The 27,367-nt window shown below is 39.2% G+C and overlaps 2 protein-coding genes across 2 annotated transcripts; one reads left to right on the plus strand and one right to left on the minus strand.

The window, feature by feature from the left end:
• Positions 1 to 1,430: 1,430 nt before the first annotated feature.
• Positions 1,431 to 8,771, plus strand: plk1 (polo-like kinase 1 (Drosophila)). The gene is made up of 11 exons (XM_028451164.1): positions 1,431 to 2,138; positions 2,448 to 2,616; positions 3,664 to 3,808; positions 3,888 to 3,981; positions 4,564 to 4,789; positions 4,901 to 4,943; positions 5,364 to 5,461; positions 5,658 to 5,735; positions 7,724 to 7,878; positions 7,969 to 8,151; positions 8,236 to 8,771. Exons 1-11 carry the CDS (start codon positions 1,776 to 1,778, stop codon positions 8,428 to 8,430), a joined length of 1,749 nt encoding a protein of 582 aa, XP_028306965.1. The 5' UTR covers positions 1,431 to 1,775; the 3' UTR covers positions 8,431 to 8,771.
• A 2,660-nt stretch (positions 8,772 to 11,431) lies between these two features.
• Positions 11,432 to 27,006, minus strand: palb2 (partner and localizer of BRCA2). The gene is made up of 12 exons (XM_028449421.1): positions 26,626 to 27,006; positions 26,244 to 26,303; positions 26,000 to 26,165; positions 24,592 to 25,890; positions 19,413 to 20,569; positions 18,851 to 19,003; positions 17,058 to 17,140; positions 16,691 to 16,840; positions 16,481 to 16,597; positions 15,035 to 15,122; positions 14,703 to 14,878; positions 11,432 to 11,812 (listed from the first exon to the last, which is right to left on the minus strand). The coding sequence occupies exons 1-12, from the start codon at positions 26,704 to 26,706 to the stop codon at positions 11,566 to 11,568; spliced, it is 3,777 nt and encodes a 1,258-aa protein (XP_028305222.1). The 5' UTR covers positions 26,707 to 27,006; the 3' UTR covers positions 11,432 to 11,565.
• Between the last annotated feature and the right edge of the window lie 361 nt (positions 27,007 to 27,367).

The following is a 27,367-nucleotide window of genomic DNA, read 5'->3' on the forward strand; positions in this document are numbered from 1 at the left end:
ATGTTCAAATGTTCTAACTGATGACATCATCACTGTAGAGCTAGGACTGATATCACTATAAAGTTAGGACTGATGACATTATCAAGCTTATTGAGCTGTTCTTTTTATCCTGAGTTACCATGACTACCTGTCAACATTGAGCTGTCCTGTTAGACAATTTTATGAAATAATTCCATTAACAATATTGCAGTCCAAACAAACCCGACGTTGCACACCTTTTAACCAAGCAGCAGCCATGTTGAAAGTCTCAGGTCAATCTGAGCCTGATTCGCAGAGATTTTTGAGCACACACACACAGAGAGAGAGAGAGAGAGAGAGAGAGAGAGAGATGAATTGCTTTATAGATAGATAAAGCAGACATAGGCGACTGACAACTTGGGGGCCACAATTGGCCCACAATATAATTTGTGGGGCCCCCATGCTCAAATGATGAAAAAAACAATCAAATGATGAAAAAAACACAAAACAATTAGCAAAAATGCACAAAAGGTCCAAAAACATATTGAACGGCTACAAAAATAACTGAAACATATACAAAATCACAACAGAAATACACAAAATGTCTCAAAAAACAACAACAAAAATAACAAAAAACCATACAAACTGATTTAAAAATGACACAAATATACAAAACTACCACAAAACTATACAAAATGACAAAAAAAAACCCCATATGAAGACAAACATTATGGAAAAATATGCCAAACTATTAAAAAAGGATAAAATCTACTAACCCACGACAACAACGAAAATCACAAAAATAACTTAAAACAATGCTAAATTACACGAAAAATACACAAATTAATAAAATATACAAATTAATAATAAAAATAAACAAAATGACAGAATACTAATTGTACAAAATGACAGAAAGAAAATGTTATTTTCTTTCTGTTTTTTTTATTCTAAATGCTGACATGAATGTTGATAATGTGATACCACATTTTTACGACCCCTACTGTGATAAAAGCAGTTATGGGGCCAGTTTTTTCAGATAATGATCTATTACACTTTTGTTATGATGAATAGTGTATTTGTCGATAGGACAGTTAGTAAGCAGTTGTACTATCTTGTTCTTATTACTCTTTTTTACGGAGTATAAAAACTTTGCATATACTTTTTTTAAACGTTCACACGATAGCTGTGGTATGGGGAACGAAAGAGTAATAGATAATGTATACTGATGTCCGATTAAGGTTGTCTTTCAACTTTATTTCGCAGTGCTGTTTATATGTTTTGGTTTAATAGTCATTTCCGACTACAATTCCCATCAGCCTTCATCATGGACAACCATGTGTATCCGCCAACTTACAAAGCCAATCGCTGAGCGGAACGTAATACGCTCACGCTTTGATTGGACAATTTTGCAAAATTTCCCACAATACCTCGCAGTGAAATTCAAATCAAGCGGACCAATCAGAGAGCGGCTAAAGCCAAAGGCAGCGATTTAAACTTTGTTCACACTCTGTTCTCACAGACACGCCGGACGCGGAGCGACCAGGACCACAGCAGGTTATTCAGCCGATATACTTATTTACACTGTGGCTGTTTACATTTTTATTTAATATTAATGTTACGCAGGCCTACAAGCATTTGGTTTTTCGAGGGCAGTTCATATTGAAACGGTGGTGGGCTTGGAGACTCGTTAGCCTCCAGTGCTAGGACAACGACGTTTGATTGCCTGACAACCGTTTGACTCTTTAAAAAGCTCTTCAGTGCAGGGATCAAGTATTTTTTTTATCATTTATTTTTGGTGTAGAATACTTTAATCCAAAATGAGTGCTGCTGTTGCAAAGCCGACGAACCCTTCGGCTCCGGTTGACCCAAAGTCGGCCCCCCTCAAAGAAATCCCGGACATCCTGGTGGACGGCCGGACCTCCAGGAGGTACACAAGGGGTCGGTTCCTCGGAAAAGGCGGATTCGCCAAATGCTATGAAATTACAGATGTCGAGACCAAACAGGTGTTTGCTGGCAAAATAGTTCCCAAATCCCTGATTCTGAAACAGCACCAGAGAGAGAAAATGACCTCAGAAATCGCCATTCACAAAAGCCTGGACCACGCAAACATCGTGGGATTTCATGGGTTTTTTGAGGACGACGACTTTGTCTTTGTGGTCCTGGAAATATGCAGGAGGAGGGTGAGTGTGCATGAAATACACACAATGTCTGCCAACGGTTAGTAGCACGGTGGCCTCACTGATCCTGAGCATTTTCAGGCCTCTTGAACGACAATATACTTTTAAACACTACACTTTATCATATTATTATATATATATTATGATCACACTAAGAAACAGAATCAAGTCAAATTACATTTGTTTACAAACCAATCCTTATTAGTGAGGTTTAATTCCAGCATCTCCCAGATATTCATAGCCCTACTACACTTATCATTCCTGATTTTAATGTTTGCTTCATTTCCTGACTTCACTATGATTTATTTTCAGTCCCTGTTGGAGCTGCACAAACGTCGCAAGGCTGTCACCGAACCCGAAGCTCGCTACTACATGACCCACCTGCTCAATGGAGTCCAGTACCTGCACAACAACAGAGTCATCCACAGAGACTTAAAGCTGGGAAACATCTTTCTCAATGATGACATGGAGGTCAAAATAGGTAACATATCCACACCTGCCTTGTTTAATAACATACAGGAAACATCAATGTATTCCAGTATGAACAAAGCATTTGGTTTGGATCTAAAAGCAAATGACACTGTCTCGGGCTGGGCGATGGGAACCAAAACTCATAAATCAATATTTTTTCTAAAATTGGCAATATACGATATACATCTCTATTTTTAGGCCGTGGCTATTGATACGGAAACATATGAATAGACTAGCAGTCTATTCATATGCAGCACCCCTCATTGGCCAGTTTAGGTGACGTGATGGATGCACCACGTGACTTAAAGTTTTGTCAGGTTTAGTTTAACTCGTATTTATTTTTAGCTACCCCTCTAACCCTTTTATTTTGACCCTAAACCAGGGAATACCCTAAAATGTAATTTTTTTTCTTTCTTGTATGCATTTTTGAAGGTGGAATTTGGCATGTTAAAATGAAAAAAAAAAAAAAAAAAAATATGACAAAAGCAGCAGGAAAAAGAATACTTTCGACCACTCGGCCATCCCACGTTTTCATATCAATAGACACTTGGATATTTTTAACTCAGTCTTACCAGAAAGACAATTCTAGGTTATATTTGCTGATGAAATATGTCACACAAGCACATATATTAACGCAAACAGCTGCAAGATATGTGCCACTTTTGGCTTTTTCTCCTCGAAGGGACAGCACATGTGAGTGAGTTCTGTAGTGTGGCTTCTTTAGATGAAGGTCTGGATTAGAACACATTCAGAAATCCATCAAACTGAGCTCTTCATGCTGTTCTGAGAAGTAGCAAAAGCAGTGACATCTGAAATGAGTATTTTAATACAAAATAACCTATAAAAAGAAATATAGAAAAGACAAACAAGTTCAAATATATATATATATATATATCTTGATGTAGGTGATATTGTCATTTTCTATATCGCCAAAATAGAAAACTTGATATATTGCCCAGTTCTACTATGATCCCTTTTCCTGCTTTCTTTTTGACTTTCTAGAACGACTAAAAATCTAAACTGTCTTCCATTGTTTCCCTTTTATCTAAATGTTCAGGTGACTTCGGTTTGGCTACAAAGATTGAGTTTGACGGGGAGAGGAAAAAGACCCTGTGTGGCACGCCTAACTATATTGCACCTGAAGTGCTTTGTAAGAAAGGCCACAGCTATGAAGTGGATGTTTGGTCACTGGGATGCATACTGTAAGTTTAAAAACCCATTTGCTGGTGCTGAACGCTCTGACTGGGACACTCTGACCCTGTGCTGTCTGTGCTCCCACAGTTACACCCTGCTGGTGGGAAAGCCCCCGTTTGAGACCTCCTGTCTGAAGGAGACTTACAATCGCATCAAGAAAAACAACTACACCATCCCCTGGGTGAGCAGATCAAACAAGCACTGACTATTATTTTAAAATACACGGTCCACATGGTTATGGGATTTTAAAAAACAATTTAACTGTTTTGGAAATATAGCCTATTTTATTTTAATGTTTAAAATCAATTAAACCCCAAAGATGTTAAGCATTATCTCAATGAAATTACAGCACACCGGCAGCTTCATTGAGTGGGAATCGTGAGGTCTCACAAATTTATGTGAATTCACTCTCCAGCTTAGTTTGCACGCTGCTGAGACGAGCCTGGGAGCATCAGTGGTCAGAATGGGAAATCAAACTTTTAGAAATGCCTGGAAAATGTGCATTCAATGCAGCGTGGCTGGCAGATATAAATTACCAACAATGGCTGAAGAGATCCATGGCTGTGCTTGACGTAAACTAGTACACTGGAAACTAAGGCCTGCTCAATTTTATACTTATTGTCTTGAATAGATCTTAGCGGTTCAGAACAAAGTTTGGTCAAATATTTTGGAAAAGATTTGAAAAATCATTGTAAAAAATGTGTGTGAACCCTGAAAATAAAGCCAGGCCTTCCATTCACACTGAGTTAAAATCTGTTTACAGCACATCAACCCACTTGCGACCTCACTCATTAAGCGGATGCTGCATGCCGACCCCGCCCAGAGGCCAAACATTTACGAGCTGCAAGCCGATGAGTTTTTCACCTCAGGCTATGTACCTCTTCGCCTGCCCACCACCTGCCTCACTGTGCCCCCACGCTTCTCCATCGCCCCCTCCATGGCTGCAGAACTTGGCCAGAGACGCCCTCTCTCAGCTCTGAACAACCAGGGTAAAGGCTTCAGCTGTGCCTCACTTTACATTTGCAATCAAACAAAAATGCCTGGGACGCAAAGGGTTAAACTTAACTTATCTTTGTGTTTGCTTGTTTTCCTCTTTTCAGCAGGGACAGAAAAGGTGGAAGAGAAACAAGAGCCTGCACAAAGGTGAGATTTTTATCAAAATTAATTATTATGCAAAACCCAGCATGTAAAGTGGGCTCCATAGGTTATTTAGTTGTTTTTTTTTTTTGTTTTTTTTACCATAAATATTTTATTATGGGCTTTTTCAAAGTGATACAATATTCAATTGTACTCATACATACAAAGCAGTTCAGTATCAAATATTTTATACAAATATAGAAAGAAAAAGCAATAAAAAATTAACACACAAAACAAACTAAGGGGGGGAAGCTTTCAAGAACAAAGCTTCTCTTAAAATTCAGTAGGTAGATATCTCTATATACTGTACATAACTGCAAGATATTGGAAAATTAGTTATTTAGTTTTAAGTAGTGTTATCAGATATGCTTTAAAGGTCAGTGCAGCCTTTTACAGAACATTGGTGTTCTGTGTGTGTGTTTGTAGAGAGGCGGATCCGTCAGAGTGCCACCTGAAGGACATGCTGCAGCAGCTCGACAGCATCAACGCCGCCAAGCCGTCAGAGAAAGCCTTTATCCGCATCGGTGAGAACATGCTGCACTTATTACCCCTCCTCTTTTTTCTGTGTTTGACTTTGCTCACAGTGAGATTGTCTTTCAGGTTTTCGTAACATATTATCGTAACACCAACATATTACAACACAAAGTGCTGTAGAGAACTAGAGCGCCCACCAAACATTCTCCTAATGTTGTTTCAATCCTATTTTCTCCCTGTTCACAGAAGAGGCTGAGGACCCAGCTTGTATCCCCATCTTCTGGATCAGCAAATGGGTCGACTACTCCGATAAGTACGGCCTGGGTCAGTACAAGACGAGTATTACAGGACTTTCAGCTGCTTTGGTCACATTTATTCATTTAAGTTGGTTTAATTACTAAATCCTTTCCCCAAATTAGGAAACAAATGGTAATAGTTTGCATAATTTTGCTTAAAGGGACACTTGCGAAGAGAGCTCAACTGAGAGTATATATGTAATAGGGCTGGGTGATATGGACCAAACCTCATATCTCAATATATATATATATTTTTTTTTTTTTCTCAAAATGGCGATACACGATATAAATCTCGATAATTTAAATTCAAATAATGTCCTACTAAAAAGACAATTCTGGGTTATTTTGCTGAAACAAAATGCTACAGTTATTAACAAACCGCTGCACTCGATGTGTCAAATTTGGCTGTTTTTCCTCTAAGGGACAGCACGTGTGAGTGAATTCTGTAGTGTGGCTTGTTTAGGGAAAGGTCTGGATTAGAACACACTCAAAATTCCATCAAACTGAGCTTTTCATGCTGTTCTGAGAAGTAGTGAAAACATTAACTCCTAAAATAGGTATTTTGATATGAAATAAGCTCTAAAAATATATAGTTGATATTGTAATTTTCTATATTGTCAAAATAGAAAACTTGATATATGTTGAATCTCGATATTTCCATCAGCCCTAATATGTAATCTTTACCAGTAGGAATGAGAGGTGATTTAGGAGCTCTATATGTAATATGAAGCACTTAATACACGCTAGTGGAGGTCAATATAACGGCTTTAATAAAATGCTGATGGAAGCATTTTCAAACTCTGATTTCTCATTCCCTGGTATTTATTGTGCTCTAGTCAAATAGAAGACATTTGTGAGCTGAATCATAAATGCCAGTAATTGGTTGTATTTCTGCTTTTTAAAACCATCAACAGCCCTAAAAACCTCAAAATGGTGGTGCTGGTAGAGTATATACTGGTATGTGACGACAATAAATGCAAAGTCATGCATCAACCACCACAGAGGATGGAGTAGTACAGACTGACCTGTGAGCCTGCTGCACTTTAAAGCTCCTCATAGTAAACTTTATTTTTAAATAAAATGTTCAAATTTGCTAAAGCAGGGGTCATCAACACGGCGCACACACTCACCGCAGCCCAAAAGTTATTTTAATGACGTTATCACAGTTTTACAGGCTTTAATGGAGGTCGTAGTAACATGCCAAAAATAAACACACACACTACCGTGGAAACATGTTTGTACACACAGTCTTTACCCCGCTTTTCCCCACCCTTTCCCCAGCCTCCCAGCCAATCAACACTCAGAACACATGTAAACAAAGACACATTGGCAGAGGAAGCTGCATGTCACCATGATGCCTTCTCGGCCATGGGAAATCTCAGCATCAGTTAACCACTGAATACACACAAGTGGAACACAACCCGAACATAGAACCCAGTCTGTCACAGCATTGCAGACTGGGCGGCCCGTACGTGGAGCGCAGACCTGACTGAAGCACGCAGTCATATTTGTTCCCTACGCCCCAGCAGCAAGTGAGGAATGAGCAAAATCAGCAAATAATATTCAGTGAACGCCGAACAACTAAATGCCGGCGATGTCCCGTCTCACTACTAGCAGAAATCACTTTAGAAATGATACCACAACGATATAGAAGTGTTTTTGTTTATTAAAAAATAATAATAATGTAATGGAGGTTAAAAATGAAGCCCGACAGCTGAGCGGGAAAATACAGTAAGGCCTGAGCTCGGGTGGAGCTCGGGCCAAGAATCTAAACTCTATGAAGTATCTCAGGTTCTTAAAGGTTGATGATCCCTGTGCTAAAGAATATCAGACTGTAAAAATCAATTTAGCATTTCCAGAATAAGATGCAGTTAAACGTATATAAACTAAAATAGACGACACAAGGTAGAATAAGTGATTAAAAAAAGAAAATGATGAATGGATTTTAGTTTTGTTGTTTTAACCTGTCAGTTGTTTGTGCATCCAAGTTTAAAATGAAGTTACTGTTTCCACCAGGCTACCAGCTTTGTGACAACAGTGTGGGCGTCCTGTTCAATGATTCCACACGTATGATCATGTACGCTGATGGAGACAGTCTGCAGTACGTGGATAAGACAACCTCTGAGTCCTACCTCAGTGTCCGCTCGTTCCCTCCTGCGCTCAACAAGAAGGTCAGAGCCTGAGGCCTCCTGTCACGTCTCTGGGCTTTTTCACTCTTCTTTTAGTGTTGTGTCCTTATTCCATATCTGTTTGCCTCCCAGATAACGTTGCTGAAATACTTCCGTAACTACATGAGTGAGCACCTGCTGAAGGCCGGCGCTAACATAGCGCGACGGGAAGGCGATGAGCTAGCGCGGCTGCCATACCTTTCCCGCTGGTTCAGAACAAAGAGCGCCATCGTGCTGCACCTCACCAACGGCACCGTTCAGATCAACTTCTTCCAGGTCGGGCCCTTCATCCTTTTCAGTCATCATCACTTTATTTATTTATTTTTTAACCTTCTTCCACTGTTTTTCTTTGTTTTTCAGGATCACACCAAAATGATCCTGTGCCCGCTGATGGCAGCCGTCACCTACATCAACGAGCGGCGGGAGTTCCGCACCTACAAGCTGTCTCTGCTGGAGGAGTTCGGCTGCAATAAGGACCTGGCCAGCCGCCTTCGTTACGCCAAGCTCATGGTGGAGAGACTGTTGGCCATCAAACCCACCACAGCGGCCCAGTAACGCTGGTTCTTTTTAGTCTTAACGCTTTGTTCTGTCCACTGTTTCTGTGATACTGCTTTTAAATGTACGTGTATTTAATCAGAGGTGTTAAAATGAGGTTATTTTTTATGCACCATGAAGGTTTCCCCCTAAAAGAACAGGTAATTTCACCCGTACAGTAAATTGAGTTTTTATACATGCTGTCAATAAATTGTCGCTTCCAGCTCTCGTAGCAATTATTTTCAGTCTTACAAACGGCTTCTTTCTGATGGTCAATGACAACATGTTAGTTCTGTTTACTGTGTGTGTGATTGGTTGTGTGAGGCTGTTCTGTGTTTGTGGAAAAAAGAACCATTGTTTAAGGCGCCATCATGTACATGTTTTTATGGTTAAAGTACTTTTAGATTTGTTTTCAATGACATGTACACACTTGTACATATTACTCAGTGTACATGGATGTTGGATGCCACTTTAAACCACTTTGAATAAAGATTTTCTTTAATAAGATTAACTGTGTTCGTTTTTACAAGTTATTTATTAGCAAATGATGCTTTGTCATTTAACTTTCTCGAGCAGGTATTTTGCAAACCTTATTTTAACCCTGAATTAAAAATCAATAAACTGTACGAAGTTTCTATGGGAGCCTATTTCTGCCAGTAAAAGAAAAGGATAATTATAAGTTATAATTATGACTTAATGATATTAAGTTTTTTTTTTTTTTTTTTTTTTTTTCTTTTTACTGGCAGAAATTGGCTTCTATATGTTTCAGATGCAGTCATGAAATATTTTTTGTTAGTCGTGGAATACAGTAAATTATAATAAATGGAGTTTATTTTGACATTAAACAAAAACAATTTCTCCAAATAACCAAAAAGGTGTAGTTTGAAGCTAAAGCATTATTTACAACACTACACTTGAAACACTTTCAAAGAAAATGATCTAATTGCTCTTACTATACTGTTTATAACGTTCATAGTAGTACTTGTAATATATATTTTATATAACCCACACCAGGGATTCTTAACTGGTGGGTCGTGGACAACTAAACAAAAATAGATAAATACTTAATGTCTCTCATGTTGGACTTGTCTTATTTTGAAAAGAAACTTTTCTTTTGACATGTATGCTGTGAAATGCATGTTGCACAGGAAAATATAAAGATTTATGTTTTTAAAAAGATTATATATGTGTGTTTTCAACAGCTATTTTTGAAAAACTAAATTTAGTTGGTTGAATTCTGAAAAAGAAAAAGTGGGTCGCGATTTAATTATCGTGGCAAAATGTGGGTCCTAGGGTGAAACCAGTTGAGAACCTCTGACCTACACAATCATGATTAAAATCTTCAATACTTAATATATATTTAAATATACACATATCTTAAATAGAAACTACTAAATACCATGAATGTAATTTACTATAGGAACTCATCAACATAATACTCATATTTTACTATTTAAAAAACAGTACTGTATAATTTACATCATACACATTTTTAATAATGCATGATATAAAAAGTAATTGATAATCATAACAATGTTGATGGAAATGGTCTTGATTAGAACATGAAGTGAAAATACTAGAGTCATTCTTGGTCCCACACCAGTCAGGAAGTAGAGATCAGAAACAATTAAAAAAAAAAGTTCAGTAGGCATGAAATACTGTTTCATTTCAATTATTTACAAAAAAAGATTGTTTAAAATGTGTGTTATCACCGACTTAATCCATCATTATGATCAAGAGTTGTTTTCTGAGCAAAATGATGTAGTCGGACAAAAGGGGGTACATGGATTCAGAAATAAGAGAAAGGGGGTATTGGAGCCAAAAAAGAGAACTACTGCACTGTGACATGACACAATATATGATTCCTTATATTTATACTGTATTTTATACCATCATATACTTTTATTGCAGACATGCTACTCTTCCTCATACTGTGTTTTGAACTGTTTTTTTTTAAAAACAGTTTTATATTATACTTTGCTTTAATTCATCATTTAGGCTGTTCCATAGTTTAACCCCTGATAATGTTGTACTCATTATTTTCAGTGTTAAATTAAGAGTTCCTTCTCACTCTAACAACGTTTTCTGCAACCTTTTTGGAAGCGTATCTGTACTTGCTTTGTATATCATTGTCACAGATTTGAGTTGAATGAGTTCGAGGAGTTTTGGAGCTTGTTTTTAAGAATTGTAAATTTTTGTAAATTGACTTGATTTTATATAGCGCTTTATCACCACACTGAAGCAGTCCCAAAGCGCTTTACATATCAGCTCATTCACCCAATCACTCTCACATTCACACACCAGGGGAACAGGACTGCCACGCAAGGCGCTAGTCGACCACTGGGAGAAACTTAGGGTTCAGTGTCTTGCCCAAGGACACTTCGACACATAGTCAGGTACTGAGATCGAACCCCCCAACCTCTCGATCAGAAGACGACCCACTACCACCTGAGCCACGGTGTGGACTATTCTGACGAGTAAGGAAGGATTCAATGCATTTTTTAGGAAAAAAAGTAATTTCAAATTGGGGTGTCCCGATCTGATACTGATATCGGTCCGATATCAGCCAGAAAACGAATATCGGAGTTAATGGGACTGCATCTAAAATTGCCGATATACAGTATATTATATTCTATTTATTCAATTGTAAAATACGGTAGATATTTTGTTGAAGATTAAAATGTATGTAACCAATTGTTAATAATAAATGGGTCATCATAAATTCCATTTATTTATTTATTTTTTTTTACAACATTTTCAAAACTTTAAAACACGACTACAAATCATTTGCCAACCTTTAACATTTGTGCTACGGTTCATTGGAAGAACCAAAGACTATCATGGACCAAAGTCCTGATAAATCCACTAAATGTTTAATGTAAGCTTTAAAACACACGTTGGTTACACGGTTTCCTTGAATCTAACAAACATTGATTCTACTATGCACCACACCAAGCAGCAACAGTAGCCATAAAACAAAGCAGCTTCAGTGTAAAAACAAAACATGCACACCTGGGTGAGCATTACAGTGTTTCTGCAGCACAGTACAAGAGGAGAAATGTGTTCTGTCATGTGGTTTAAAAAAAAGATGAAATAAAAGCCAGATTTTGAAGGGGGCGTGTCATTGGCTCCAGGTGTCCAAGTGCTGGCAGAGCCTCAGGTTGAAAAGCGTTGATGAGTGGGTGAGTCAGCGTCGTAGTAGTAGTGGTGTAAGGTAACGTCTCCGTTATATTGCCCAGTCACCAGCACGTCCTCTCCCCCCCATCGAGCCAGCTGCCAGCCCTCGCCCTCGGGTGTCCACAGCACAGGCTCCGCCCCCTGACGCTCCAGCTCCCACACACACACACACCCACTCTGACTCAGGCCCACCACCCTGCTGTGGCTCGCGTCCGCTTCACACAGCCTGGAAAACATAAAAGCATGAGTTTGACAGGAGCACGGTTGGGGTCAATTACATTTTTCAATTACAATTACGACCTCAATTATCTAATCATATTTACAGTGACCAGCATTTTTTCCAATTAAAATTTAAATTATTTTCCCCCTTAAAGGTGCAGTCTGCAACTCTTATAAGAGTGACTTTTTGTCATATTTGCTAAAGCTGTCACTATGTAAGGACAGCTTTACATCAAACTAGTAGTTTGTGTGAATAAAACAGACTCATTGAATCCCCCCTGCTGCTCCTGCTGCCTTTGGCAGATTGCCAGAATGCACCGTGACCGAGCAAAAAGAACAAATCAGAGCCAGGATTATGTTTGATGGACTGTCTGACAGCTGTTGCTCACAGTCCCCGCCCCTTTCCCGGAGCTAGAGTGCCATCATTTTACAGTGTATGGTCTGGAGGAGTAAAAGATGAAATTAGTGACTTTTCTGCTTGAAAGGTAATTACTGCTGCTTGATTTACATTATGTTTGATTTGTAATTGTTACACTACAACTCTGTAGTGCATGTGTTGTTCATGTGCGCGCAACAGCCTCCATGTGGCTGCTGTAAGTGACACTGTGTTGCTGCTGCTGCTGAGGTGTGTGCACATAGAGAGAGAAGCGCTGCAGTAATATGCTTTTAACGGAGCATGTTATAATACTGTGATATTGCTGTTGGGCTAACGTTAGCTTGTTAGCTCGTCTGAGGGAGGGACTTTGGGAAGTTTGGAGGCAGGGCAAGAGAGCAGTGGGGAGGGAGGTGGAGAGAGGGATCTGAGAGTTGCGGACTGCAGCTTTAAAGACAATTACAATTGCATTCTTTATAACTAAAGTTAAAATACAATTAATTACAATTATTGAACATTTCATAAACAAGCCCATAAAACACAACCTTCCTTTAGTGTTAGCTTTCTGTTAGCATATCCTATGATAACAGGTCAGTTTTGACCCATGTCTTAAATCAGCTGTCAAATACACTAAAACATGTTATCTATTATCTAATTAGTTTTTCATCTCTTAGGCTTCCTTATCCATGAAAATATTGGTATTAATGTTTTTGGTGTGGGCGTCTGAGCCTTTTTTCTGTCAGTATATCCCTAGATTTAAATTGTTTTCCAAATGGTAAAATGATCCTCAAGAGAACTGACAGGTGGTGGGAAAAGTTGTGTTTAATAAATTGGAAAAGACAGTTTTTATATAATTTCCATGCCAATTACAAGTACAAAGTAAATTATGTGAACTTAATTACAATTATAAAAGCAACAGAATTTTTCCAACTGCAATTATAAATAGGTCATAATTGTAATCAATTATCAATTACGGGGTTACAATTATAATTGACCGCAGCCATGTTCAGGAGTCCACTCAGATCAACCTTTTCCTTGTGTGCATTTCATACATTTATCAGTGAATATTTTCACTTCAATATGAACATTAAAGGTCCAGTATTATGCTAATTTTCACCCATCTCATTTGTTCTAAGAACCCCAACAACATAGTATTTGAGGTTTATTTTCCCAAACTCGCCTATTTTATGGAGTTTTAGCCTCTGAAAAGTCACTTTGAAGTTGATATCCAGAGTTTCTGAGAAATCTATTTCATGTATGATTCTTTTGAAATGCGAAAAAATACCTAACTAGTCTTTTACTATGGTCTACTGTCGGTGGTCATTCATATACATTAATGTAAATAAGTCCCTCCTTCGTCCTATAGACCCCTATACAAATGAAAACGATCGCCATGTGCACCCAGCCAATAGGCTTCAACTTCCTGTTTTTGAGACTGTCAATCAAAGTGAATGCGGAACTGTGCAAGGAAACAAGGCCGCACGTCACAACAGCAAACAGGTAAATATGATTTTGGCTCTTACCTGACCCATAGACCTACATCAATGTGACCCGATGTGACCTTGTTATGTTCCGTGACGCGTGTGTAGAAAAGTAGAGGCGTGGCTTCTGGTAGCGAGGCTGTTTAGGGCGGGACATCAAGATGTTTCTCAGTAACTCCGGATATCAGCTTTAACGACGCTTCTAAAAACAGGCTGTTTTGGGGCCTTTATGCATATGCATAAGTGGGCGTGTCTGTAAATGCAGACTTCATTCCTCGCTCTTGCGCGGGAGATCAGTGATCACCATTGTGATTGTCTTTTGCTATCCACACACTGTTGTTATTGTTTTAAGGCAAAAAAACTTGCACATTACAGTAAAACACACGGCTATTTAAGAGGCTATTGTGATTGTGAGTCAGACAAATGCTGCTTCAGTGTGTGTGTTTATCACATCAGCAGTAGCAGTAAATCATTAACAGTCACTTTCTTCTCATCCTCATCTCTTCTGACCACAGAAATAGTCCATTTAATACAATAGTCCATTGCTTTGTCTGATTGCTGAGTCGCATTGGGTCACAAACACGTCAGATCATCCCATGAAAGCGATACGAGGCAATATAACAGTTACCAAACGTTAAACCAATAGTGAGCAAGAGCATGGAGTTTTGGATTATCTATATACTGAAGATAAACATTAACTGTGATATTAACTGGCCTTCACCATGTTTGTTTTACCTCTGAGGTAAAACATTCTTATGTAGGGTAGGAGGAGCCCGGATTGTCAGGAGGAGGAGTTTCCGCCTTATGAGTCATAAGGGGGCAAAAATCCAACTCGCCGGTTTGGAGCTGACTTTTTATAAAATGTGAAATAACAAGGGAGGGAGGAAACAGAACTTTTTCAACTTTGACCCTCTGAATGAGGCTAAAGGAATGTATATCACTGTAGCAAAACTATTATAAAGTGATTTTTTCATAATACTGCCCCTTTATTTGAACATTTGTGCTGTTTCTTTGGCATGTACGGACGTTTCCTCAGATCTCACCTGCCATTCCAAGCTTTGGGAGGGAACAGATGAGAAGCGAGGACAGACTTCCCGCTCAGAGGATTAACAGCCACCAATGAAAACAAGGCGTTCCTCCTCTCCTCTCCTCCCGGCTCTTTTTCCTCTTCTTCCAAGGAGCTCAGGAAGTGATGCTGCAGCAGGACGAACAACACTCCCTGTACAGCAACACACACACACACACACACACACACACACACACACACACACACACACACACACACACACACACACACACACACACACACACACACACAGTGGTGATGACATCACACAGAGATCTGCTGAGGCACAGATTACTACAGGCCACTCACACAGTGGGCGTATCCACGCAGACAAGCTGTGAGGGACAAGTCGTCTCCGAGGTACAGTCGTCGCAGCAGCTGCCCATCGCTTAGATTCCTGCAGATTAGCCACAGCGCTAAGTACTTACAATTTAAGACATCAGAAAACACACTAAAAACAGGTAACTGACCTATTTCTATTGGGTTGTGGGCATTTGTTTAGAAAAAACAAGGGCTACATTCAACAACTGGTTGTATATTACGTTAATGTTTCATTTATTCAGAAAACTTTTTGTTCTTCAGGAGCTTTACTTTGATCTCCTGACATGTCTCGACTACAGTCTTCCTGCTGATAGCTTTGATGTTACCCAAACCAGTTGAGGCAGATGTTCTCCACCTCTGATCCTGGTTCTACTGGAGATTTCTTCCCATTAAAAGGGAGTTTTTCTCCCCACTGTAGCCGATGCATGTTCGTGTGGATTTGTTGAGTTTTTTTTCTTAAGAATTTTATATTTTGATAGCGCTTCAAGATGACTATTGTTGTAATTTGCGCTATATAAAGGAAGTTGAATTGAATTGAATTAAATTAAATGTGTCGTCATAAGTTGTTGGTTGTGTGTTCCGAAACATCAGTCGTTTATTTTTTCATGTTTAATTTTTTAAATTTAAAATTAACAGGATTACATTGTTCTGAATTTTGGCAAATCTAAATAAATAAATAAAATATTCCTTTTCTTAAAAGAGTAACTAAACCCCAAACCGTTTGTGCTGAAAACAAATGTATTTGGATTTGGTCTAAAGTAGTGTTGTTGATTAATTCTAGTCCAACTCTTGACATTTTAGTCAAAGTATTTCAATAAATATAAATATGGGTTGAAGCTCAGCTGTTACAATCAAATTTTACTTTTGGCTGAGAAACAGTTAGCCCGGCCCATTTTATAAAAACTAGCAATTGTGGGTTCTATAATCTGTGGTGAGTAGGTTGGATTGAGAGAAGAGTGAATAGAAAGGTATATTGAGTAATGAGTAGCTAGTTAGCATAGCATCGATTGTTCTTTAGAGATTTTATAGTATAGACAGGGGGTGTCTTAACTGCTCCAGGAGCCCCGCCCATTGGCAAAGGCATATTTTTAAACTTCGAGTTTAGACACGTTGGCTAAAAGTCACAAAGTTTAGTCACTATTTAAGAGAATGCTGTCTTCTCCTATTTTTAACACTAGGGGGCAGTAAAGTGCTACTTAAGTTTGAAGCAGAAATTTTTTGCTATAGATAAATAGAAGGAAAGGTATTTTTATTGATTTTATTCCTTTATAAATGACACACAAGATTTAATTTCTTCTGAGTTTGTTGATAAAAACTGCAACACACTGATATGTTTCTATAATACAGTGTCAAACAAGTGTAAAACACACATTTTAGACTTTTTAGTTCCTTTTTTGTAATTGTGGACTCATACACTGATTTCCTTTAACTCACCACACAAATAGGTGGCCATTCTCGTCCGTGCCCAGCAGAGCATGGGGGAGGCCATCCACTGGGGCGAGGGCCCCGACGCACACACCAGGAGACACCAGGGGTCGAGAATTCAGTGAGCTGAGAAACAGAAAGGTGTGAAACTTTAACCCTTCACTGCCTGCTACTCTGCCCTTCACTATAAAGTACTATTCACATGTGTTTGTGTGTCACCTGCTGCTGTCTGACAGCACAAACACCTGCAGCGTAGAACCTGAGGCTGAGGGCGATGATGTCACCACTCTGGACTCAGACACGCCCACAGCAGCCTGTGTCACGCCCTCACACAGCAGCGTCTGCGTTAGGCTGGAGCAGCACAGCGTCCTGTGCACACAGACGACAACACAACACACACTTAGTGAAACGCACGCGCAAGCACGCGCACACGCACACACACACACACACACACACACACACACACACACACACACACACACACACACACACACACACACACACACACACACACACACACACACACACACACACACACACACACACACACACACACACAAACACACACAAACACACACAAACACACCTCACTGCTCTGATTTCCAGTTGGCCCAGTGTGACACACATCAACCCTGCAGCATCCGGGACAGGAAACACATTGATCACTGGCTGTGGACACACACGCACACGCACACACCAAAGTTAAAATGTCCCATAATCTGATCAAATCTCAGAAAGCTAACCGTGTCACAAACTGTAAATCTAATAAATAGAATATAGAATAAATAGAATAACACTAGTTTAACGGAGAGTTTAAGTGATGAATTCTGACCCAGTCTTTAGCATCAATACCAGGATTCTAAAGGAAGGAGTATTACTGTATATCTATATGTATTTATTCATTTTTAAATGCAAAATGGGAAAAATGAAAAGTAGAAGATGATTAAATTAATAAAGAAAGAATGAAATAATCTATCCTTATCCTTATAATTAATATTATATCTCTTTGGGAGAGTTGTGGTTCTAATGAATACAAACAAGCATATGAAAATATAAATGCTAAATTAATTGAAGCATCTAATCAACCTATTGTTCTTCATTTCTTTATATTTCTTAAATTGCTTGCAACACACGTGTTTTCTTTAACATTATTTATGCTAGTGTGTCCTATTAAAATGCATTTGATATCAATGACTCATTTAAACTGGCTGTTTTGTAGAAATTCTATTTAGCGTTTATGGGGGTGTGTGTGCGTGTTTAAGGGTTAAATGTTTCTTCTTGGTTTTAAAAGTAGGAGAAACTCTTGTATAGACAATGAAAAAAATAGGTAAATAGATGAATTCATCCCTTTAAGGTTGGAGTGGCTTTTAAATCTCTGACTTTTGCTCAATTTAACTCGAACGCTTCTTTTAATGTAAATCTGCCAACCCTAAGGAGTCATAGCTACCTTTTCAATCTTTTTTTTTTTTTACATTTATTAAGTGTGATGAAGTCACATACAGACAGATTACATGTAATATATTGTGCTCAGACAGGTATACAGTATTTTAGAGCTGGGCAAAAAATCGATTTCTTGAATTTGTAGATAAAATCAATTTTTATTTTGTAAATTCGAGTTAAAAGTTAATTTATTTATTTTTTCCCACCACAGTTTTTTTCACGTTCCGTCCTTGTGGGTTTCCATAGCTCAATGTGAGCCAGCCTCCTCTTTGTTTACATGTGTTTACCCATTGAGCAGGCTATATGTGTGCCACAGGCATGTTTAATTTTTTATTTGCACTATGCTGAGATGTTAAGGGAAGAGTTTATTAGTTTTTTTAATTGCAATGTTATAGGTTATAAAATATGTAGTTACGTGATGTGATTTCTTAATCAGAAAATTTAAGCTACTGTGAAGTTGCTGTTGCACTTTTGCTTAAACCTGAATTAAAGCTTGAAATTGTTGAATGACAGAGCCTCATTTACTTTTTATTTTGGGATTGTTCTATGCATTTTAACTCTTGAGGACAATCACAACAATAAAGTTGCACTTTTGACAATATATCTGATGTCTGCACTCATGTTTAAGTGCATTGAAAAATAAGTAAATCAAAAATCTAATCGAAACTTGAATTTTTCTTTAAAAAATATAAGATTTTTTTTTTTTTTTTTTAGACAAAATCGCCCAGCCCTAATATATTTATGTTTTGTATGTATGTGTAAATAAAGGACAGACTGGTGAAGCTTTAGGTTACAATGTTTTTGTTTTGCTTATTTTTAATTGTTTTACTATGTTTTTTTTGTATGTATAAGTTTGTTGGACCACAGGAAGAATAGCTGCAGCTTAATGGGATCTTAATAAACTAAGTGAACTAAAATAAACACGTGCACTTCTCTCACTTCGTCAAAGTTCCAGGTGTGGATGAGGCTCCACTCAGAGGCAGAGTTCTGACTCCAAAGGCAAACGGCCCATTTTCCTGCTGCTGCAACACACAGAGAACCACAGGAGTCCAGAACATAGCACGCGTCCACCAGTGGACCTCCAGCTGCAGCCTGGAAACACACACAATCATGTCAAAAAACACACACTCAATCAACTAGGGGAGTCCCGATCCGATATTGATATCGGTCCAATATCAGCCAGAAAACGAATATCGGATTTTACCGGAATGGAACTAAAATCTCTGATACAACAGCTCCGATAAGTTTTTGTTATTTTTGTCCTCGCCCTCAGTTGTTCCCACCATATACTGACAGTAAAATATAACTGACGTGAACTTGAATCGTTGACTATTGTTCTCTGTTTGAGTAACATCACGTGATCATGCCTTTTCTAACATTCCACTCTACAAAATAAGTCACAAAAGTATGTATGATTTGGCCACTACGCAAGGCAGCAATATCGGTATCGTATTGAAGTGGAAAAGTTGTATCAGGACATCCCTACAATCAACCCGTTTACCTTCAGTCTGGTTGTCTTCATCCTCATGTGATTTGTTCTTGTCTCCTCCTCTCTTTGTGTTATCTGGGCCTCAGTGTCCTGCAGGAGAAGGTTTGTGGGACTGAGAGAAGCTGCAGGTTCAAGTCCCTGACACTGACCATCTCCTCCTGTTGGCTCAGAGGAAATCCTGATGTGATCCATCACAGATGCAGGATGAATCCTGGGAGAGACGTAGGAGGTGGACAGACAGGCAGAGAGAGCAGGAGGGGGGAGATCCTGCGTGGTCGGGCTGTGAGGGGGGGGCAAGGAGAGAGAAGGGTGGCCGACGTGGGGAGTGAGTCCCAATGAGGGGAGGGCGGGGCTGGCGTTAGGAGTGGAGGATGGCAGGATGACACAGGATGCCAAGGCCTGAGAGGAGCTGAGGAAGAGCTGAGTGGGGACTCCATGAAGCACCTGCTCTGTGGCTGCTTCAGCTTCACGATCCAGATGTGGAGCGTCTGGGGAGGACTTCCTGTTTGGACGCTCCATAGGAGATTCTACTGGTGATGTGACTTTCACAGCTGGGGGGTCCTTGGTTGTTTCCTCTGGAATGGAAAAGAATGACAGCATTTCATCGTGGAGATCCTCAGATTTCTGATTCTCCACACGTTGACAATCTGATTGATTTGTTGCTAGAAGCTCTTTCAGTGGATGGCTCGAAGAAAACCAAGGTTCATCCTTGTGTGTGTTGCTCAGAGAAACTGCTGTGTCACCTTTACATGAATCAAAACAAACTGGAGAGCTGGAGTTGACCTCAGTCTGTGGCTCTTTGGAGGTTTCTCCTCTCTTACTCATTAAATCAGTCACATTAGATTCCATGACCACATTTTGTAGATCTGTAGGCTGCTGTTTGTACTTTACATGAGGTGAACTTGTAACCGTGGGTGTCACGGGGTCGTAGCCGTGTGAGCGCTGGTAACTGTTGTGTGTGTTTGCTGACGGAGAGGAGAAACTTTCAAATCCTGATTCCATGGCAACTTGGCGAAGCTTGTGCAGCTTCAGGGAGGCGAACTGGTCGTCAGGGAGATGAAAGTCCTGCTGGACGCCTGAATTCATCAAAGCACTGAGCAGAGCTGTGGGTGACGAGGAGGGGGGAGGGAGCAGTGGAGAGAAGGGCAGAGAGCGGTGGTTTGGAGCACCTGAAGAAAAGAAAAGCAGATGGTGTAAAAACATCTGGTTTTGTTAGTCTGTCAGTAGATCTACACCCTAATGATCGTCACTGTCAGAGTTAGGGTCAATAATAATTGTAATCACGTAATTGAAAACATCCATTGCTGTTGTAACCGTAATTGAATAGTAACTGAGTTCAGATAATTGATTTTGTAATTGTAATTGGCATGAAGATTCAAGAAAAAAACTGTCATTTACAATTTAATCAAACCTGTGGAACCATGTTACAGTTCTATGCATGTACAGTGCCTTGCGAAAGCATTCGGCCCCCTTGAACTTTTCGACCTTTTGCCACATTTCAGCCTTCAAACATAAAGATATAAAACTGTAATTTTTTTGTGAAGAATCAACAACAAGTGGGACACAATCATGAAGTGAAACAAAATTTATTGGATATTTCCAACATTTTTAACAAATAAAAAACTGAAAAATTGGGCGTGCAAAATTATTCAGCCCCTTTACTTTCAGTGCAGCAAACGCTCTCCAAAAGTTCAGTGAGGATCTCTGAATGATCCAATGTTGACCTAAATGACTAATGATGATAAATAGAATCCACCTGTGTGTAATCAAGTCTCAGTATAAATGCACCTGCTCTGTGATAGTCTCAGAGGTCAGTTTAAAGCGCAGAGAGCATCATGAAGACCAAGGAACACACCAGGCAGGTCCGAGATACTGTTGTGGAGAAGTTTAAAGCTGGATTTGGATACAAAAAGATTTCCCAAGCTTTAAACATCCCAAGGAGCACTGTGCAAGCGATAATATTGAAAAGGAAGGAGTATCAGACCACTGCAAATCTACAAAGACCCGGCCGTCCCTCTAAACTTTCAGCTCATACAAGGAGAAAACTGATCAGAGATGCAGCCAAGAGGCCCATGATCACTCTGGATGAACTGCAGAAATGTACAGCTGAGGTGGGAGACTCTGTCCACAGGACAACAATCAGTCGTATACTGCACAACTCTGGCCTTTATGAAAGAGTGGAAGAAGGAAAGCCATTTCTTAAAGATATCCATAAAAAGTGTCGTTTAAAGTTTGCCACAAGCCACCTGGGAGACACACCAAACATGTGGAAGAAGGTGCTCTGGTCGGACAAAACCAAAATCGAACTTTTTGGCAACAATGCAAAACGTTATGTTTGACGTAAACGCAACACAGCTCATCACCCTGAACACACCATCCCCACTGTCAAACATGGTGGTGGCAGCATCATGGTTTGGGCCTGCTTTTCTTCAGCAGGGACAGGGAAGATGGTTAAAAGTGATGGGAAGATGGATGGAGCCAAATACAGGACCATTCTGGAAGAAAACCTGATGGAGTCTGCAAAAGACCTGAGACTGGGATGGAGATTTGTCTTCCAACAAGACAATGATCCAAAACATAAAACAAAATCTACAATGGAGTGGTTCACAAATAAACATATCCAGGTGTTAGAATGGCAAGTCAAAGTCCAGACCTGAATCCAATCGAGAATCTGTGGAAACAACTGAAAACTGCTGTTCACAAACGTTGTCCATCCAACGTCACTGAGCTCGAGCTGTTTTGCAAGGAGGAATGGGCAAATATTCCAGTCTTTCAATGTGCAAAACTGATAGTGACATACCCCAAGCGACTTACAGCAGTTATCGCAGCAAAAGGTGGCGCTACAAAGTATTAACTTAAGGGGGCTGAATAATTTTGCACGCCCAATTTTTCAGTTTTTTTTTTTTTGTTAAAAATGTTTGAAATATCCAATAAATTTTGTTTCACTTCATGATTGTGTCCCACTTGTTGTTGATTCTTCACAAAAAATTACAGTTTTATATCTTTATGTTTGAAGCCTGAAATGTGGCAAAAGGTCGAAAAGTTCAAGGGGGCCGAATACTTTCGCAAGGCACTGTACACATATACGTACTTAACAACTTTTAAAATATGTTTCATATCAACTAGGGGTGTTGAAAAAAATCAATTCGGAGATATATCGCAATATTACGTTGCGAGATTCTCGGATCGATTCAAAATGCATCTAACTTTCTGCATTTATTTGTTGTTCTAGACATATACCTCAGTTAAGTTGCACTAAAGTCAAAGTTGATTTAAAAGCCACAGGCAGATTGTATGTTCTTTTTTTATTTTAAGTTGTTTTGCCATGGCATGTTAAAACCAATGTTTTGAGTGTAAAATATGCCAATAAAATATATTTCATACACAATGTTCTCATGAAGGTGTACACATTTACAGATTAGTTGTTTCTTAAGTCATGTATAAAAAACGAAACGCAATAATCGCCTTATGCTTTAATATCGGGATATATCGCATCGTATCGTGACCTATGTATCGGAGTACGAATTGTATCACCAGATACCAGGCAATACACACCTAATATCAACCTTTCCCACTACCTGCCTTGAGGATCATTTCATCACTAAAAAAATAATAATATAAGGGAAAACTGACAGAAAAAAGGCTCAGACACACACAAAAAATATAATAAATATAATATAACGTAGTTTTTTTTGTGTATTTTACAGCTGATTTAAGACATAAAATAACATTATCATATCATTGAAAAAACTGCTGGTCAGTGTAATCCTAATTTAGTTGTAATTGAACATGGACAATTTAGGAAGTAATTGTAATTTTAAAATGTAATTGAGTCCAACCCTGCTCACTGTGATCCATGCATCTGTCTGCATATCAAATGTTTGATACGTCAGATGAAACTAATGGAAGCAAATACAGTGAGTAGAGCAGGAAGTTGACTCACTCACTGTGTGTCACATAAATGAAAACCTTGATAATGAAGTAACTGCTTTTTTTTAGATTTAAGTTTTTTTTTTTTTTTTTTTAGATCTAATCATTCTTCATTCTTAGTCAAAATTAAATGCTGTTACATCCACTCTCAACCAGAACATAGAGGTCAGAACACATTACTCCAGTTTTAAACTGGTTCCCAGTCAGCCTCAGAATAGACTTTAAAGTTATGCTGCAGGTGTATAAATGTGTGAATGGGTTTGGTCCAGAATACATCAGTCATGTTAGTACATCATCATGTTAGTAGGGCTGGGCAATATATCGTGATTCAAGATATATCAAGTTTTCTATTTTGGCGTTATAGAAGATGAACATAATGCCTATATTGAGATATATATCTTTTTTTTTTAATTGCTTTGATTTATACAATTACACAGTACAAATGACATCACACAAGTGTTTAATATTATTCATAGACTACAGTCAAACATTGTCCTTTAATATTTTTCCATATTTCTGAGATCTATATTTTACAACTTATTTTCTTTTATTAAATAAGCATTTAGGAGTCGTTTCTTTCACTACTTCTCAGAACATGTAAAGCACAGTTAGATGCATTACTGAGTGCGTCCTAACCCAGACATTCCCCTAAACAAGTCACACTACAGAACTCACTCACACGTGCTGTCCCTTAGAGGAGAAAAAGCCAAAAGTGGGAATTATTGTGCAGCTACTTGTTAATAATTTTCTGTCGTATTTTTTAAATTTAACCCAGAATCCTCTTTCTGGTCAGACTTTCTCGAGTTAAAAATATCCAGATTTATATCGTATATCGCCATTTTGAGAAAAAATATTGAGATGAGAGTTGCCAGCCCTAGATGTTATGAACCCAGCAGGTCTCTCAGATCTATGGACATAGGTCAAATAGTGGATCCCAGAGCTCACAGTAAACATGGTGATGCTGCTTTTAGTTAATATGCTGCAAAGAAGTGGAACAAACTGCCAGCAGAGCTGAAGTCAGCATCCAAAGTGAACATTTATAAATCAAAGTTAAATGCAGTGTTTCTCTCTACTGCGTATGATTGAGAGGGAGACTTTTAATCATTTGTTGTTGATGTTTTGTTTTTGTTGTTGATTTCAAACTCTGTTTAATGTTTTATTGGTTTTTATTTTAATCTCTAATGTTTTTGTTGCACTTTTTAATCATGTTAAATTGCCTTGTGTATGAATTTGCAATATAAATAACTTTACCATGTCTTACCTCTGCTTCTCTGTGATGATGCGTCAGCCTTCGTGTTGCTCTTCATAAACAAAGGATAGACCTTCTCTGCTTGTTTGGATCCAGAACTGGATGGAGTGTCACTGAGTCCAGGAGAAAACTGGGAATCATTGCCATGGTTGGAGGGGAGGTTGGTGTCAACTGGTGCTGGAACAGTTACTACTAGAGAGAGGCTGGGTAGAAGCTCCTGAGATGGGAGAGGCTGGTGAAAAGTGGATCTCTGTGATGGAGGTCTTCCTCGGCCACGCCTACCCTTCCTCCTTTGGCCTCTCAGTGGCTGAGCAGCTTCAAGCAAAGAAGCAAAAGCAGCATCTGAATCATTTCTACAAGTCAACACAGAACCTGAATCCTCACTGGATCTCTGGCTGTAATCACTAGACGCTTCCATGGGATGTGTGGGAACATCTGCCCAGCTGTCACTGATGCTCCTGGTCAACCCTCTGCCTCGGCCCCTTCGCTGTCGTCCACTGCTCAGCTGGGACAAAATAACCGCCTGCATGTCGGGTTGACTCAGGGAAGACGACATACGTCTTGTTGTTCTAACGTAGTACTCCACAGGGAAAAGCAGTCCTTCTACTAAAGTGCACGAATCCAACACACCTTTTTTACCCTCACTCACCCCTTCATTTGTCTTTTCTATGTGTGCTTCATGACGGGAATATGTATCTTCTATTTTTTCTGCAATATTATTGTCCGTATTACTTACAGTGTTCTTCTCACATATTGTGAATTCTTTTTCTCTGCCTTTAAGACAATGTGTTTGTTTTTCACACTCCTCTTCTCTTCCTGAACATGTGCTGTTATTGTGCCTTTCCTCAATGGTCCTAAAGGGGCTGGCACACTTCGTCAACAAGGAAGTAGATTCCTTTTCTCCTAGGGTTGTCAGATCTGCCTCTTTTTCACTTTTTATCCCCTCGCTTTCCACCACATGACCGTTTCCTTTTGCTCCATGTCCTTGTGAGCTCCAGTGTGTAAGCAGCAGGGATGGAGAATCAGAATCTGAACCTGAAAACAGCTCCTCACTCACATTTGCATCCTCCCCCTCTCCTGTTCCCACCGTTTCAATCGGCTCTTGACTTCTCCCAGCGTCGCTGATGCCGCTGCCTTCTGTAGCGCTTCTCCTTTCCCAGCGGAGACGACTGCGGCGCGACCTGAGCCGCAGAGATGGGCTCGGTCTGTGTCCTTTCAGTGTGACATGGTCTGGATCTGGGGTTTGTGGGCAAGCTGCATCAGACGGGAGCAAGAACTGGATCACTTGCCTCCTCCTGGGGTTACCACAATCTAGAAAAACATCATATAATACAAGAATTAACCATGAGGACGACTTTATTCAGATAATTTGTTTACTGATGTTTTGCATGTGAGTGCTAACTGAGAGACATGTGGACACCTTTGTCATTGGTGATGGTGTGGGTTTGAGGCTCACTCAGAGCTGATGCTCTGCTCTGGTTCGTTGTATCTGCAGGTGGATCACATGATGGCTCTGTGTCTCTGTGCTGCTGCTGAGTGATCCTGCTCCTCACATGCTTCCTCACAGTTTCCAGATGCTCTGCGCGCTGTGGAAGAATGACAAGTGTGTTTACATGACAAATGCTTTATCCTTTATTTAATAAATCCCAGTGAAAGCCGATCACCTGTAATCTCTGGGCAGTCCTGAGGTATTCCCTTTGCAGCTGTGCCAGCTTCCTGCGAAGCTGAAAATACACAGAACTCATAAAAGTGATAGTTCCACTTGGTATAAAGTTCATATAATACATAAAAATCTATACAATGTGATGCTGCAGGACTGAAAAACTATCAAAAATCGAATGATCTATATTAGTGACAATTTTGTAACAGTTTTGGTTTAGTGCCTTGTCACCATAAGTTGACTCTGCCTTTCCCTTAAAAGTATTATTTCTGTTACCTGAACCACTTTTAAGTACAATATGTTATTGATGTTCTATTTTTTCCCCCAGTGACTATCTGTATGTGCTTTATTTTAATAAACAAACAAACCACTTGGTGTAAAGTTACCTTGTCCTTGTCATTACAGTGCAGTGTGGTCTTCAGCTGCTCCTCACAGTGCAGCAGGTCTTCCACTCTGGTGTCCATCATTCTATCTTTCTCCAAACTAACCTGTTGTTGTTAAGGTCATTACACTGCTGATGATACAGCATCTCTACCGTCAATAACCCAGCCAAGCTAATGAAGGCTAACATTTCGTAAATGTCATTATATTCCACCAGAAAAACACTAACCTCACCAACAAGAGAAACTTTAAAGGTTTCTCGTGCTGTGCTGCTAAGCTTATAGCTTGTTTTTAGTGCATTTTAGGGTAAATCCTCAGCAGAGAGCACTCAAAGTTTGTTTTGAAGTTCGATTAAACGGCCTTCGATTGAGTTCTGAATTACCCGCGTCTCCTACAGGCCTAAGCAATAGAGCACCGAGTGATCGAACTGTATAGCTGTCTTGATCATAGACTGTAATGAGAAGGTACGGGCTACAGCAATACAATGTAATACAGAAATTAACATACAACTACAAATGAATAGGGAAAAGACAATAAGAACAAACAACAAAAGAATAATAAACGAAATAATCAAACTAATCATAGGGATGGCTAAAGTGCCCGTGTTGATATATTTCTTGTATGTTTTGTAAATGTTTATTGCCTTATTGTTTGCAGTGGATTTAATTGTGTGAAAATAGTGGGTTATTTCGTTTTGAAGGTGATACTAATTTGATTTGGCTTCATTTGGCTTTGTTTATATGGTAT

Source organism: Gouania willdenowi, chromosome 1 (assembly GCF_900634775.1).
Source record: "Gouania willdenowi chromosome 1, fGouWil2.1, whole genome shotgun sequence".
In the NCBI taxonomy this organism is placed as follows: Eukaryota; Metazoa; Chordata; class Actinopteri; order Blenniiformes; family Gobiesocidae; genus Gouania; species Gouania willdenowi.

Bases quoted from the DNA above. Each gene is read 5' to 3' on its own strand.
- palb2 (XM_028449421.1), bottom strand. From the start codon at position 26,706: ATGATGGACACCAGAGTGGAAGACCTGCTGCACTGTGAGGAGCAGCTG. The intron at 15,123-16,480 runs GTGAGTTAAAGG...GCTAATCTGCAG, and splicing joins AATGGCCACCTATTTGTGTG to GAATCTAAGCGATGGGCAGC. The intron at 14,879-15,034 runs GTGAGTGGCCTG...GTTGCTGTACAG, and splicing joins TGCGTGGATACGCCCACTGT to GGAGTGTTGTTCGTCCTGCT.
- plk1 (XM_028451164.1), top strand. From the start codon at position 1,776: ATGAGTGCTGCTGTTGCAAAGCCGACGAACCCTTCGGCTCCGGTTGAC. The intron at 5,736-7,723 runs GTCAGTACAAGA...TGTTTCCACCAG, and splicing joins CTCCGATAAGTACGGCCTGG to GCTACCAGCTTTGTGACAAC. The intron at 7,879-7,968 runs GTCAGAGCCTGA...TTTGCCTCCCAG, and splicing joins CTCCTGCGCTCAACAAGAAG to ATAACGTTGCTGAAATACTT.